We start from the raw sequence: 17013 nt of genomic DNA on the forward strand, positions 1-17013 counted from the left end.
GCCTCAGTAGTAAAGAATCTGCTTCAGTGCAGGAGAGGCAAGAGACTTGGGTTTGATCTCTAGGTCGGGAAGATCCTTTAGAGTAGGAAATGGCAACCTACTCTAGTATTCTTGCCTAGGAAATTCCATGAACAGAGAAGCCTGATGGGCTACAGTTCATGGAATTGTTAAATAGCTGGACATGACTGAGGATGTAAGCACAGACACCTGTACAGAATATTTATTGAAATAAGTTATAATGAAATTTGAAAACCTTTCAGTTGCACATGATGTTATTTCAAAATATTCTAACCAGGGTGATTTTTCAATTGCATTTATCCTATATTATGATGTGTGATTATCTAAAAATTTTAATTTCAAAGTTATTTTTAAAAGCCTAGGCTTTGCTGACAGCTAGATAATTAGTAAAATAACTAGCCACTTCCACTAAGCAAGCTACTTAGTTGTATTACAGAATTAGAAAACATTTAAAGAAATGGAAAGAGAAGCAACTTTACCTTACTAAATTTTGCTGCATATTTTCTACCTTCATTAAAATTCGGACCCCAGTCTGAGAGCAAATGTAGGCTTTCAACCTGAAATAAAAAAGTCAGATTAAAGGAAGTAAAACTGCTTTTTAGTGTATTTTAAAACTGTGTCTATGGAAAACTAAGCATCTATAAATAGCTAAGTATAATACTTAAAATTTACCTATCCAAGCACAGAAAAAGGGTTAAAGATATTTTCTAACCAACAATCCAAATGTAAAAAAAATTACCTATCTTCTCTCTGCACAGATTAATCTTGCTAATCTATTCATTTTTTTTAAAGTATCTAATTTGATGACAGGTATTTTGCCTCATTGTTAAATATATGACCAGTGATAACAATTAGATTATTCGTAGTAAGAGGAAAGGTTTCCCTGGTGGCTCAGTGGTAAAGAATCTGCCTGCTAAGCGGGAGATGCGGGTTTGGTCCCTGGGTTGGGAAGATCCCCTGGAGAAGGAAATGGCAACCCACTTCAGTATTCTTGCCTGGGAAATCCCACAAGCACAAGTCTGGGGGGCTACAGTCCATGGGATCGCAGAGAGTCAGACATGAGCTGAATGACTAAACGATGACTACAGTAAAAAGAAAAGAAACATGGCAGCCATCCCAAAGACACTGTGTGGATGCGACATAGATCGGGTTTGAGTCAACATTTTTTATGAAAAGTAGAAGAAGAGATTTAACTAGAACTAAATCAGATGCTTTAGAATTCATCCAATTTAAAATTTAAAACAACCAAGCATTACTATCTTAAGCAGGTATCACCTGGTGAAAAGAAACTCCTGCTCAGAAACACATTTCCGTACTAACAGTTTCCTTCTTTCAGTGCTGACTACTATGTGTAACACTCTGTACCAGGAACCTTATATACATAATTTTTTAAAAGCTTCATAATAACCCTATCTAGTAAACATCATCATTCTCATTTTACTGATGGAAAAAATTAGGGTCCAGAAGTTTAGGTAAGTAAGTTGGCTCCTGATCACATAGCTAATAAGGGACAAAATTAGCTATTCTAAAGCAGATATTCATAACTGAATCCTTCCACTGTGCTACATTAACCATTTTTGTCCATGTATTTCTGGACAGGAGGCAGAACTACATTACTTAGTTTTATGAAGACTTGGCTGAAACAGGATTTCCTGTCTTTAACTACGTGGAAACTCTAATTTTCAGAGTTTTGAGCTCAACTTTGAAAGGCAGTTTAGTTTAAGGGGTAAGAGTACAGACTCTGAATCCAGACCGCCTGAATTTGAATCCTAGTTTCCCTAATTATTAGCTCTATGAGGTCACTTAACCACTTTAAGGCTCAGTTTCTCCACCTGTAAAATGGATATAATGGCAATAATCTACTTTAAAGGGTTATTGTGAGGATTAAATGAATTAATACAAAGTGTTAAGTACTGTTATTTTTACTATAACTAAAATTCTCATCCAAAACATCACCTCTGACTGACAAAGCCTTGAGTACACCCCAAGGAAATGGGACAGAAAGTAAACTGTATGAAAATATCACATTCTAATAAAAACATGGCTTTATTTAAATATGCACACAATACACACCTCATTATGTAGAATAATTTCAGAAAGTTACAAGATTTTTGAAACATACCTTTGACGAATTACAGGATCAGACTTTTCAGGATCAATGTAAGGTCTTAGGATTTCATTAATAGTTTTATCATCTGGTACTCTTCCCAACAAAAACAAAAACAAAATTTATTATTTATAATTTTCAACTAAAGGTGTTAATTTAGAATTATTAAATATTGTGGCTTTAGAGAAAAAACTGAACATAGGCCTTTTATTCTAGTCTTGAAAAATATAACATCCTTTTAAGCAAAAATTACTTAGGAAAAAAGCTCATACATATTATACACTACTGTGCTACATATCCCTACCTGCAAAATATAAGTCCTTTCCCTGTTGTTAGTCAGTTATGCAACCTTAAATAAAAAAGTTCTTCCCTAAAATTGATATGGCAATTACAAAGAGAGGACATTTATGCATAGTATGAATATATGCTAAAGATATTATTTAAAAGGCAACTTTAAAATTTTCTTAACCCAAGGAATCAAATAGCATACCACCATTCAAATTTTTAAATGGTATCTGAAAATGTTCATAATATGAAAACAGTAGGATAAACAACTGTTATGTGAGTTAATTCCAATTATGAGTATATATATTATTCATGTCCAAAATAACATATTTTCTGAGGACACATTGTGATGTTAACAGCAGTAATTTTATCACAGTAGAATTCGGGATTATTTTCATTTCCTGTATAACCACCTGCCTGAAGATGTTTGCTCCTGATTCAGCCCTCCTGATTCTTCCTAAGCTGCTCTCCTTAACATCTGTCCCCATGTTGAAGTAAACACTATTGTGATTTCTGTGCTAATCACCTCCCTCAGAGTTTTACCATTACTATAGGTATTCCTAAAAAGTATACTTTTATTTTTTTCCATATTTACATACAGAAATCACACTTTATATTTGTCCTTAATTTGATTTTCTCACTCAACATTACTTTTGAGGTTCATCTATGTTGACATGTATAATTGTAGTTGATTCTTTTTCAGTGGTGTGTAGCATTTCATTGTATGAATATACCATAGTTATCCATTCTACTACTGACATCACATTTAACAGTTTATTTTAAATACGGAAACGTAATGAAAACAAGTAAATTCTGAATAGACAGTGGTGATACTATACCTTTTTTCTACATACACAGCTTGACTCTGAGGAAACTGGAGCTTCACATGCCAACAAAACTGTCGTTTTCTAAGAGAGAAAACAATCATGTGGGGGATAAAGGCAGACAACAGAAATATGAACACACAACTAACTTTCTAAATTTTTGTTTTCAGATAATGATTCCAGAAGTATTATTAGAGTTTAAAATTTTTTTCTACTAAAAGCTATTTTCTCTTTTCTAGAATGTTAGAGGCTATGTTTTTTAAACAATATACTTGCCAGAGGTTTTAAGAGGAAAAAATATTAAGCAGAACAGAAACTCCAAGGACTTTACATTCTTGAATTAAAAGGCAGTTTCTCATAGTTCAAGGGCTTCTGAGATCGGTGAGCTACTACTTGAAGTTTACAAATAAATTTCCTCATGACTAAAAATAAAAAGCTGATGCCTCTGCCTGACTGGTCTGGAAATTAGGTGAATGAAGTATTGTCCAGTTGAGACCAGCTGGCTGCAGATACAATTCTGAGCCATGAGTACGTGCATTCAGTAGCAAAACAGGAGACAACAAGTTGGTTGCTAAGCAGAAAGCACTCTGAGTTAGTCTGTTCGCTGTTAGTCTAAACTTTGGCTTGACACAGAATCAACTGTAACAATTCACTAAATGTGTGATTTTAGAAAAATGGCCATATGCTCTATCTAACACATCAAAATTTGGAGACCATTCCTTTTTTAAAAAATTTAATGCTCAAAATATTCAATCCATTACAGAAATTTAAATGTCTTCACTACATGATCATTTTATTCATGTTTTCCTTTCTTAGCAAATAAATTTCTAACAACCCACTGGCAAGTTTATTGCTAGCTGTACGTACAAGCAATGGTCAACATCTCCTATAAATCTATCCCTTAGCAGCATGGTCCTAAAATCTAAAATAATTTTTAATACTATCTGGTAGAATATCTCCCACCAAACATTTATATGATTTGGTCAATTTTTTGTGTGAAGACTAACATAAAATTAAGTAAAAATCCTTCTATTAATGTAAGTTATCACAGATTTGCTTATGGATGCTTTCTTCAGTAATAAGATAGTTTTGGGCACTAGTTAGAGAAAAATGTATTGATGATGCTTGATAGTGCCACTTATACAAGAAGCAATTATGTTAAATTTAATTTTTTTGATACATTTAAGTTGTAAAGCACCCCTTACTGATTTAAAGGTAGGATATCTAAAATCTCAGAGGAGAAAACTTAAAAAAAACAAAAACAAAAAAACCTGAACATAAACTCAACAGTTACCGATTTTAAATAAAGAATTCTTCTAAAATGAAACACTTTGCAGTATTTGCTATTTGAGAAATAGGTAAGTATAGTATCAGTATCAAGAGGCCAAGAGACACCACATTTCTTAGTATGAAGTAAAGTAATTTTTTAATCTCAATGCACAATATGGTTTCCTTCTAAACATATTTAAGTTACAGAGGGAAGAGGAAAGATTACCAGCTTGTCATGTTTTGGAATTGTAAATCATAATCACCGCAATCGTTGCTTGAGTAATTTCAATAACCATTTTCCTTTCTTAACATTCCTTGGACTCCAGATACCCTCAGAAAGTACTTAACATTCCAAAAACAAAGACAGAAAAGTCCTTGGAAATAATTTTATTAGTTGTAGTTAACCAGTTGCGCTATATGGGAATCATTCATTACTATTTTATTATATATTGCTAAATTATGTCTATTATCTATTTATATTTGGCCTGAGTTCAAACATGAACAAATCTGAAAAGTGTATTTAGCTTAAAAAGAAAAAGAGAATAAAAACATTCAACATACACATAGTCAACCAACTTGCATGTTGCCATATTTATACGCTTGAGATACTCTCTTCTAAGAAATATAAGATTATAAATGTGGTTGATGAGTCTCTTCACTTTTCCTTGATCCAATTCCCTTCTCTTTAAGAGAAGTAATTACTATTCTGAGGTTGGGTATCTATTTTTGTTATTTATGGTTTTACATTTTTAATACATATATAAACATATCTATAAGGACTATTTTGTGTGATAGCAACACCTATTTCAGTGTTATCATACACTAAATACCTCATGTCATGCTATTTATGTTATGCTTTGGAGACTTATGATGATACCTGTAAATCAGTTCATTCATTTTAACCATTACATAGTATTCCGTTGCATGAAGAATGCCAAAATCTATTTATCGACTCTCTAGACATTTATGACTGCTTCCCATTTTTTACCACTTGTTCTTGTCCTTACATCACAGTAAAGAAAAAAATAGAAGAATGGCCTCAGGGAAGGGGCTATCATCTACTTTTTCCGGTACATAGAACTGAAAGTTAACTTCACTGAAAAACTGCCTCTATGTTTTTACTCTATGATGGTATCAGGGGTATTTGTGAACAGTAATGCAGAGAGTGGACAAAGAGATTCAAGAGTACTGTATAAAAAATTCCTGGAGTGAGTTAATTAATTACCTCTGAAGTGGTTCTTTAGTGTTCCTGAAATTGATGCAGTCCTGACTAAGGCAATGAAATCTCTAAGTCTGAAAGAATTAACTTTGTTTTTCATTTTTCATACGTATATAGAGTGATATGGGCTTCCCTGGTGGCTCAGACAGTAAAGAATCCGCCTGCAATGCAAGAGACAGGGTTTGATCCCTGGGTCAGGAAGATCCCTTGGAGAACGGAATGGCTACCCACTCCAGTATTCTTGCCTGGAGAATTCCACAGACAGAGGAGGCTGGTGGGCTACACTCCATGGGGTCGCAAAGAGTCAGACACAACGGAGTAACTGAATAGCAGCATATCACTATGTGAAAGTGAAAGGAGTCACTCAGTCGCGCCCGACTCTTTGTTACCCCATGGACTACAGCCCACCACCAGGTTCCTCTGTCCAAGTGTTTTTTCCAGACAAGAATATTGGAGGGGACTGCCATTTCTTTCTCCAGGGGATCTTCCTGACCTAGGGATCAAACCCGCATCTCCTGCATTGCAGGCAGATTCTTTACTGCTGAGCCACCAGGGAAACCCATATAGTGATAAAAGTCCTACTTAAAAGAATACATACATCAAAATGAAAGGAGTCACTCAGTCGTGCCTGACCCTTTGTGACCCCATGGACTACAGCCCACCAGGTTCCTCTGTCCATGGGTTTTTTCCAGACAAGAATACTGGAGGGGACTGCCATTTCCTTCTCCAGGGGATCTTCCTGACCTAGGGATCAAACCCGCATCTCCTGCATTGCAGGCAGATTCTTTACTGCTGAGCCATCAGGGAAGCCCGTAGAGTGATAAAAGTCCTACTTAAAAGAATACATACATCAAAATCCCAACAACATTATTTTTTGGGGGAACTGAGTCCCCGTCTCTTTTGTTTGTAAGTTTTCTGAAAGACTATTTTGTAAAGAAAAAAAAAAAAAGGATTAAAATTAATAATGCTTCAGCGAGCATCTCTAGGCATACATACAATTGTTTCTGAATTTTGGGTTATTTTCTAAATATAGATTTCAAGATATAGCATCCTTAGGATAAAGCTGGGTTTCTCAACCTCAGCAGTGCTGACAATTTGGACCAGATAATTCTATTATGGTTCACGGTGGGGATACATCAACCTGTGCACTGCAAGACGTTTAGCACCAGGCCTCTCACCGTGAGGTGCCACTAGCAACACCCACTCCCTCAGTTGTGACAACTAAAAATGCTCCCAAACACTGCAAATGTCCTCTGGGAGGCAAAATCATGATTTTTGACAGCCACTGGGATAGAGGTTTAAATATTTATTATTGTTCTTAATGCATTAGGACTTCTATTCCCTCAATTCAACAAAATACCTTCAATTATAAAGATGTCATTGTGTCCTTGCCATATTTATCAACATTCTCAAGGATGGAATTACTATACCCAGAATATTCTCAGCAACTTAGGCACCCTAAAGCATGACATTTGTAGTTCGATAATAGACCAGTGAAGTAATGGTGGCAATAATTAAATCTAATGTTCCCTTCTGGACAACCTGACAAGGTAGTAAAAACACTGGCTCATTCTCTGAGTGCCATGAAACTGAAGTAATCATTCATGCACAGCAAAGCCTTTTCTCCTCCTCTCCCAAATACACACACACATACACACACACTTTCTCTCTCTCACACAAACACTTTCTCTCTCTCTCTCTCACACACACACACACACACACACACCATACATTCTCAATGTGGGAAGCATCACTCCCAAAAGGCTGAAAACTGGTTCTTAACAGGGTAAAAAAAATTAGTATAATGGTTTGTTTGTGGCTCTTTGGAGGGCTCCAGTACATAAACAGATACATACGTGGTATCAAAACATCAGGGTGGGCAGGCAGGCAGCGATTTGAGGGAAAATGTTTAAAAAGGTTCCTTGGGAGGTGATAATGAGGAAAGACTGAGAAACACCTATGTGAACAAGTATTAAATGACAAAAATAATTATTATTTTACACTTGATTTTAGTGAGTTAACATAGGGCATTTATTCAACAACTCCTGCTTACTAGAAACTGTTGAGGTTCATTCTCTCTCACAGTTCCAAGACAGTAATATGTGGATGAAACACAAATTTGGGGCTGGGGAAGTACTGTATTTATATACTCAACTACTCTTCTGACTTCATGACTTTGTATTTAGAAGTATGAAGGATACGCCCCAAATTTTTAACTACGGTTATTTCTTAACATTATGAAAGGACTTCATTCTTTCTTTGTGTGTCTGTATTAAATAAACTGTTGACATAATGACTGGCTATTTTTTATTATCAGAAAAATCAAAGATGCTTTCATGGGGAAGTCACAGAACAGACAAGAATAATTTTAACATTCTTTTTAAACTTAAAGATATTTTATTCACTGACATATATACACTACCATATGTAAAACAGATTGCTAGTGGGAAGCTACTGTGTAACACAGGGAGCTCAGCCTGTGCTCTGCGAGGACCTAGATGGGTGAGATGGTGGGGGTGGGAGGGAGGCTCCAGAGGAAGAGGATATATATATGACTGATTCACGTTGCTATATGGCACAAACCATCACAACATTGTAAAGCAATTATCCTATTAAAAACAAATAAATAAAAGTGATGAATATTCAGGGGAAAATTCTCAAGTTTTTCCAAATAAAAAAATTTTATTAGAAGTCTTATTTAAACTGTTTATCTCAGAAATTATTACTCAACCAGAACTAGGGTTCCTTATTTAATCTTCTGACAGCTTCAAAGCTTTGTGCCTCAAGAAATATGCTGCAACTAAGAGTAACATATGGAGACTGAATTGTAAGAACTAAGATTTCTAATACAAAGTTTAAATGCACGTGAACACTTTTGTTCCTTAAAAAAATTGCCAATTCTCATTCCATTACATCACTGATTAACCAACATTTACTCAAAGAACACTTATGAGGGCTCGTTGGGTATTAGGGATGCAAAGAGACAGAGGGGATGAGCCCAAAGCAGCCTCTTTTTAAAAGGGCAGTGAATGAACCACCAACGCAATGTTTTTCCTTCCAAATCACTGTAAGAAGAGTATAGAGTCTCACATAAAAGAACTCTGTTCTTTATTGATACTGTACACAGAAAAGATATCCAATACATTGTAATGCACAGAGGCAGGAGAGGGGAGAGGTTAAGTGGACTCTGTTTGAATCCTACTCTTAACAAAATTTATTACTTCATGTGATCTTGAGAAAGATCTCCTCTACGCCTCAGCGTTCTCACAGTAAAACAGGGAGAACAATATTTATATCATAGGATTAGGTGAGTATATATAGGCCAAGCGCTCAGAATGCCACAACCAAAAACATCAGTTACTGTTATTACTACTGTTATAATTTTACATTCAATTTAATGTCCTGTGAGTGATGAAGCTTAGAACAGAAATACTGGAGGTCTTCAACTTAGAATATTGTGCCACGAGTTTATAACCAAAATCTACTTTCATGGAATTCAGTGTTTATGAAACTGGATATGTGGGCTAATACCAGAGTGCAAAGGGCTCTGAACGTTCTGTCAAACAATACGGATTTTATTCTGATTGACGCACTACCAACAAAGGTTTTTAAAGAAGAGCAAAATGAAGGCTTAGAAGGAAGTCTATCATCCTGCTATTTAACTCTCCTAATAACTGTTTCTACGGTATATTCAGGCCATTAACTCTTCAACCCTTGTTTGCAGTTATTAAGGGAAGTATTTCCTACTATTGTGGAGAAGCTTGCTGATACAGTACAGTTTAAATATGCCTGAAATTTTTACTTATGATTCATAAATACAGGTGACATCTTGAGGTAAGTGAAAGCTAAATTTTCTACAAGTCTGGTCTTCAGACGACCATGTGTACGTGCGTGCTCAGTCACTTCGGTCGTGTCTGACTCTTCATGGCCCTATGGACTGTAGCCCGCCAGGCTTCTCTGTCCATGGGAGTCTCAGGCAAGAATACTGGAGTGGGTTGTCATGCCCTCTTCCAGGGGATCTTCCTGATCCAGGCATCGAACTCATACCATTCATTAACTCAGAAAAGTCTACAGGTTATGCAAACTACCAGTGAAGCCTTATACCAGAAAGCACTAGCTAGTAGCAACAGCAATAACAATAGTCATCCTTTGGTATCCTGGGGGAATTGGTTCAGTCCTCCCCTGCACCCTGCTGCACAGATACCAAAATTGAAGATGTTCAAGTCCTTTACATAAAATGTCTATCAGCATATAACCTACACACATCCTCCCAAATACTTTAAAATCATCTCTAGATTGCTTATAATATCTAACACAGTATAAATGCTATGCAAACAGTTGCTGGTATACAGCATATTCAAGTTTTGCTTTTTTGGAACCTTCCAAGATTTTCCCCAAATATTTTTAATCTGTGATTGATTAAATCTGTAGATGCAGAACTGGCAGATGCAGAGAGCTGACTAGTTTATTAAGTGCCTCCTGAATGCCAGGCATTGTTCTAAGTGTTTTATATGTATCAATTAATTAAATTCTTACAATTCTATGGGATAAAGGCTACTATTTCATTTATAGGAGAGTACACTAAGGTAAAGACAAGTCAGGCACTCTTCCAACATTATTATTCTGCTGGAAAGTGGCAGAGCTGGGGTTTGAACACAGGCAGCACTTTAATTCTTAAGAGTTTAGGCTGCAATCTAGCATACTATTATGAACTTTCCAGAAATCAAAGTTCAATAACAAACCATGTATTTTTCTGTACTAATAACTCAAATGGATCTCAATTTTATTTTAAACACTTGCCTCCATATTTTAAAATCACTTTTAAGAGTTATCTTGGACATTCTGTTTCCTTGGCAATCCTTTACCTCCATTCTCCTTCCTAATTCATAATCAGATTTTGATGAATAGATCCCATCCCCATCTCTAGGAACACACACTTACTGTTTGGCTTAAGAAAGTCACATCTTATATTCTCCTGAACACAAGGTCTCAGGATTGGACAGATGACCTAGGTGGTCCAATCACAGTGAATTTCAGGTTTCCTGTTCAGTTACACTGGGAAACAAGCACTCCTAAATATTTTACCTAAACCATTGGAAGGACTTGGCGGACATCACAGAAAATACAATGAAGAATCATCAATAAATAAACTGGGTCTTTCATGATACAACTGAGTCACTGTACCTGAAGTCTATCCTATCTGTGGACATTCAGTTATGAAAGCCTATATAATAATACACCACATTTATAACTCAAATTGGTTTGAACTGAATATTTTATTTCATGCAAATAAAGCATCTTGTTTCATACAAGAGATTACATTTTTCTTTCTAGGTTCCTTCTTGCATTTCTAAGCCATAGTGAAGATAGATTAATCAATATATTGTCAACTGCTATAAAATTTGGAAACAGAAAATAACACCCAATGGAATATCAGGAAAAAGGAATTTTATTCCACTGTGGGTTATAAAATCTAAGCAGAAAAGAAAACCTACAAAAATGTGAAACCCTTCAATAATAAATAAATGCACATAATCCTTCACTCACAGGCATTTTATCTTTTGAAATTTAAATTTTTGTCTTTTAAATTTAAAGCCTCAAAAATAAACATAACTATCGTCATAAAAATAACCATCTATTTTGTTAGGATTGGTACCATAGTAAATGTTTTTGGAAGAGTGAATGCAAAGGGTTACTGGAACTGGGGAGAATGAAAACCGTAATTTTATGCCTCACATCATTATGAAATACTTTGAGAAGTGCCAGTTATATTTTGCTCTTTTAAAAACCAGTTTCACTACTGGTAATACATGATAATAATAGGAAACAGGTTAACCTATTTGTGGAGTATGTGCTAGACAGTATATTAAGAAAACGGATATAGTAGGTAAAGATCAAAATGAAAAAAAGTACATTTTGCTTCAAATAACTAATATATATTCGAGCACTTAATAAGGCAGTTCTCCACTGGGAGTGGTACCAACCTCATTTGGAAGCGGCTAGGCAGTTTTGATTGTTCCAAGACTGGGGAGCACTTTAGGTATTTAGTGGGCAGGGACCAGAAATGCCAACCTTCCTGTAATGCACATGAAAGTGCCACACAACAGAAACTGTCCTGTTCAAAATGTCAACAGAGCCCTTACCAAGAAACTCTAGAATACAGAAAGGAGAACAGATACATGCATACCAAAAACGGAACACCAGCACTAAATGCAGGCATCTGTTCTACATTAACTTTGGAGAAAATATGTACCATAGGAACCCTGGCAAAGGAGACATAATGGAGAGGATGAGCTACCATGTGTACTTCACAGATGTCTAGGGAACAGGAAAGGGGAAGGCATTCGAGGATTAAGAATATAACCACTCTGGGTACCTTTAGTTGAACACACTAGGAAATCAGGTGGGGACATATCTGAAAATCTACTGTTTAGTATGGATCCCAATCCTCAGAGGAACAGGAACATACTGCTTCAAGTAAGAAATATTTGAAAGAGATATTTCCAACTGCTGAAAAGTAGCAATTTCAAATGGGGGGTGGGTAGGGAGGGATAAAGGAAGGTAATTTTAGGTCACAGAAAAGAGTAAAGCACTTGAGACCTTCAGACAGTCCAAAGCTGGTGAGGTAACAAATTTCACCTACTGGCAATTCTGCCTGTGACTAGTACAGGTATCTTGGAGCTAATGACTCCTGTGGGCACAGAAGCAGTAAAGGATTCTGAGCAGGTGACCATAAACACATGCTTTCAGAAGATGGATTGGCATCAATGTATAAGAGTGACTGAAGTAAGGAGACACTGAAGGTACGGAGAGTTCCTTAGAGGTTCCCCAATAAGCCCAGGTGAGGCAACATGGGCCTGCCTGGGAGAAGATGATAGCTGCTGGGTGCTACAGATGATAGATGCTACAGTGAAGGAAGGAAAGGTACTCATTCCTGAGATGACCAAGCAGACTCGGTGACTGAGGACAGACGTTTCTAACTGAACCAATACGGGGACCATAACATGATCAACAAGGTTTGGTTTCTACTTGCGTGAATGCTGCCTGTTGCCGTGGAAAGGTACACCCTCTCTGATGCTGTGGAGTAAAAACTTCCTTACCACTGTCTACATGGCCCCAGTAAGGAAATACCTGATTAACTGAAGAACCATTAGAAAAACAGTGTGAAAGAATAGAGGCAGTAAGTCCTTATTGTTGCTTTGAAATTCTTCCATCAAACTCTATCAGTTATGGGAAAGAAACCACAGAGCTAACCATGTTCAATTAGTTAACAAGTTTGCACTGAAAACCTACTACGTCATATTCTCTAACCCACCTCTCTCATCATCTAATCCATCTCTCTCTCTCATTAGACCATAACTGCTAAACCCATTATTTCATTTTCTTTTGTTCTTTTCTTAAGTCAGTTTGCAGCGACGTAAAAACCTATACTACTTATAAAACACCATGCCCAAAACGAAACAAAAGCTCAAACCCACAAAAACAAAACCAAAAACCTATCCTTTAAGAAATGTATTGCCATATAATTGTTGAAGGAAAAAAGTGCTACTGATGTTAATACAGTGATGGATAGGTATATCACTGCAATAAAATTTGAATGTTATAATTTTATTCAAAAAGTAATGAAAAATAATTTTACTGAAGCGTAGTTGATTTAGAATGTTTTGCCAATCTTTGCTATACAGCAAAGTGACTTAGTTATACACATTTAGACGTTTTTACAAAAAGTAATTTTAAGACTCTGTAAAAGGTTATTTCTTTACAAGAGAGACATCTAGTGGCTAGCTTCTAAAACAAGACTGGAGCTCAAATATCAATTCATACTGTTGTTTAACAATGGACACACTTCTACTATCTAAACACTCTAAGTTTAAGACAGACCCATAGACAGAGAGCCTAAGAACTCTGAGCCAAAGTAAGATAGCAACTCAGTTCCAAGTTGACAGTGGAAAAGGAATGAAGATAGACTGGGATGCTTAGAACTGAGGGTCAGGGTCATGGGGAGATAAACTGCCAGAAGAGGAAGGTCAAAAGCTGGGTCCACTCCGAGGGAATAAGAGGTTAGACCACACAAGACAGCATATGCCTGGAGATAAGGTAAATATATTACTGGGGAGGAGTCCTCAGTCCAATTCTTTTTTTCCAAATGACAACTCAAAATATACTGCTCCTCACTGCTGAATCCTCAGCTCAGACCCTAATAACCCAGGAAAATAAAATAAGGAACTTAGGCAACCAAATGAGATGTTATTCAAACACAATCAAGATAATCTCTAGGTTTGCTACCCATGGCTTCCTATAAAAGAAAAAATAAAAAACTAAAATACAACTGAAAAGATGAAGCCATGGATAAAAACATGGAATTTTATCTGAGTATCAGAATACTTTCCGAAGACTATAACTACAACTCAAAACGTATAATGGTCCTACCACATTTATCAATTTTTAAAAAATTCATTTATTTATTCTTAAAATAAATATAACATGCACAGTCTAAAATTCAAAAAAGGTACAAAAGGGCACATAATTCCCACTCCTGTCCTCCTCTACATAGTTCCCCTCCCTTAAGATAACTACTATTAATAGCTTATAACATAAGAACAGATATTATATTAACCTTTACTTTTCACACAGTGGCAGAAAATGGTAGTATATCATGAATGTAGTTCTGTATCTGCCTTTATTCACTTAGTATTTCTGGCAACCACTCCATATTCATACATTTAGAGTTGCTGAATTTTTTTCCCATTATAAAGGCACACCATAATTCACTTAAGTAGTCCACTATTGACGGGTATTTAGATTCATACTACGCTCTTACCATCAAAACATTGCACTGAATATCCTTGTACATATTTAATTTTCCACACATATGATTATATGTGCCAGATACACTTCTTATGATTATATGTGCCAGATACATTTCTAAGAGTAGAACTGTTCAGTGAACAAGTCATTATCATGCCTTCCTGATCCATCTCTCTTCAACAACTGAAGTTCCCTTTGTTCAGGGCCACTACTTATTTCAAGCCATTAGTGCAAAATGGTAAAGAAGATCATCTGAAAATCCTCTCAAAGCACGCAATAAGAAATCCTGGACAAATACAGCAAACATATTGAGCTCATCAAAAAGTAAGAAAAATCTTCAGGAGCCAAAAGGAAGCAGGAACTAAAAACCATAGTGGAATGAGGAAACTACACTGCTCTGGAGGCCTTTGCCTCTGAGTAACCAAGAGGCTTAGTAACTAAAAGGCTTATGTTTCAATAGCCACTGGGTAACATGGGACAAGATACTGGTATCACATAAGGCGAAGACCTTAAATTGAGACCACTGAATAAAACTAATGAAAGGGTGAACCAGAAAAATTGTGCCTACCAGCAAAGGCAGATGAAGAAACAAGTTCATCTCAGTTTAAGCCTGAGGGAGAGAGAAAGGATCAGGGGTTGGGGGAAAGGTTTCAGTTGGGAATGAATAACTATGAAATCCTCAAATGGGGTTGGAGTTCAAGTCATTACCATAGTATAGTCTGATAAAATTCAAACTAAGAAATTGAAGAGGGTCCTGGACTGGTGCATTGGGGTATCTGGCATAAGCAATCGCATACCACCTTCTACATGAACTTGACTTCACAATTACATTTTAGAAAAAAACAAGGAAATAAGCCATCATAATGAAGAATCAGCAGAAACAGCAGATAGCTGTAGCAAATTTCCAAGAAATTCAGACAGAATTATTTATGCAGAAAACAGATGTATTAAATTATTTAATAAAAAGGGAGGTTAAAATCTGAGAAGGGAACACATTCTTCTTAAAAGACTAGATACATTTGAAAAAGGAACATAACTCCTAGACATGAAAAATGTAACTGAAACAAAAAACCCATCCAGTGCATGGGCTAAAGGTCAGATTAATTAGACACAACAAGGAGGGAAAAGTGACTTGGTTGATAAAGCTGAATTAATTGCCCAGAATGTAGCAAAGATGAACAAAGAAGCAAAAAGTTAAGGTAACATATTAGAATTTTCCAGAATTACCCAGAAAGCATACCACCACCGAAGGAAGATAAATCACCCAAAGACAAAAATGAAGAACTTAAAAGCAATTGACATAGAAAGACTATATAAAACAACAATGTTCTCAATAGTGGCAAAAGAAGTGAGAAGACAGTGTAACAAATAATTAAACTGAAGTACTAAAATGTGACCCTGAGAAACTTCATATTCAGGTAAACTATTGTTCAAAAGCAAGGGTGGAGCTATAGGATTCATACATATGAAATTTTAAAACAGGCAAAATTCATCTTCAGGGGAAAAATTAGAATAGGTTGTCTGGGGAGGAAATGAGATAACGAGGAAAAATCTTTTGGGTGATGATAGTGTTTTACCTATTTACAGGGACTGGGTTATACAGGTATATATGCATTTGTCAAAACTCAACAAATATACACTTAAGATTTGTGTATTTCACTGCATGTAAATTTCACAACAATAGTAAAAGTTAGCTTCTTATCTTTCAGACAACTGAACTCCAATATTATTTTTTCACTGGATATTTATCATGGATGTCATGGCATGACAATACTTCTATATCTAATTTAATGGTTGCATAGAATTCCACTGTATGAAGGCATCATTATTATTAACTTAGCTCAGTCCAGTACCAAGGGACACTCAAAGTTGTTTCCAGGTTTTGAGTTATTAAAAACAGTACTGCACTAGATAAATATGTACATATCTCTGTGAACTGTACTAATACATGTGTAGGCTAAATTCCTTGAAGAGGCATGCATAACATTTTTAGAAATACTGCCTTCTAAAATGACTCCTAAGTTTTTACTCTCAAGAACAGTGAAAGAAGAAAATGGTCTGGGTAGTTCACACGTTCACTGTATTAGATTTTATTAATATATGCTTGTCAGACACGTACTCTGTGTGTACACACACACACACATACATGCACATCTTTCTATGACCATCTATTCTTACCCTTTGTCCTCTTTCTTAGTTACTAGTGTTTTTTCCTATCAATGCATAAACATTCTGTCATATATGTCAAAGATTTTTTTGGAGAGGGGGGTCTTGATTTTATTATGGTCTTTCAGGCTATACAATTTTTTTTTTAAAGCTATGTAAATTTAGTTATTTTCCCTTAATGTCTTTGGATGGGATGCTTCTCTCTTCAAAATTATGAAAATATTTCCATATTTTTATTTCAAGTTTTAGATTTTACTAACATGATGCTGTAGGTCACTTAGACTTCAAAAATAAATTTACTCATTCACAGAAAATAA

General features: G+C 35.7%; 1 protein-coding gene across 1 annotated transcript in view; it reads right to left on the reverse strand.

Moving 5' to 3' along the window:
• Positions 1-17013, reverse strand: part of ZNHIT6 (zinc finger HIT-type containing 6) — a 59627-nt gene that overhangs the window by 20342 nt on the left and 22272 nt on the right. The window contains exons 6-8 of the mRNA XM_005678154.3: positions 3250-3318; positions 2141-2221; positions 498-575 (exon numbers count right to left, since the gene is read on the reverse strand). Coding sequence (XP_005678211.2) covers positions 498-575; positions 2141-2221; positions 3250-3318 — 228 coding nt within the window. The remainder of the gene's footprint in view (positions 1-497; positions 576-2140; positions 2222-3249; positions 3319-17013) is intronic.

Source organism: Capra hircus, chromosome 3 (assembly GCF_001704415.2).
Source record: "Capra hircus breed San Clemente chromosome 3, ASM170441v1, whole genome shotgun sequence".
Taxonomy (NCBI): Eukaryota; Metazoa; Chordata; class Mammalia; order Artiodactyla; family Bovidae; genus Capra; species Capra hircus.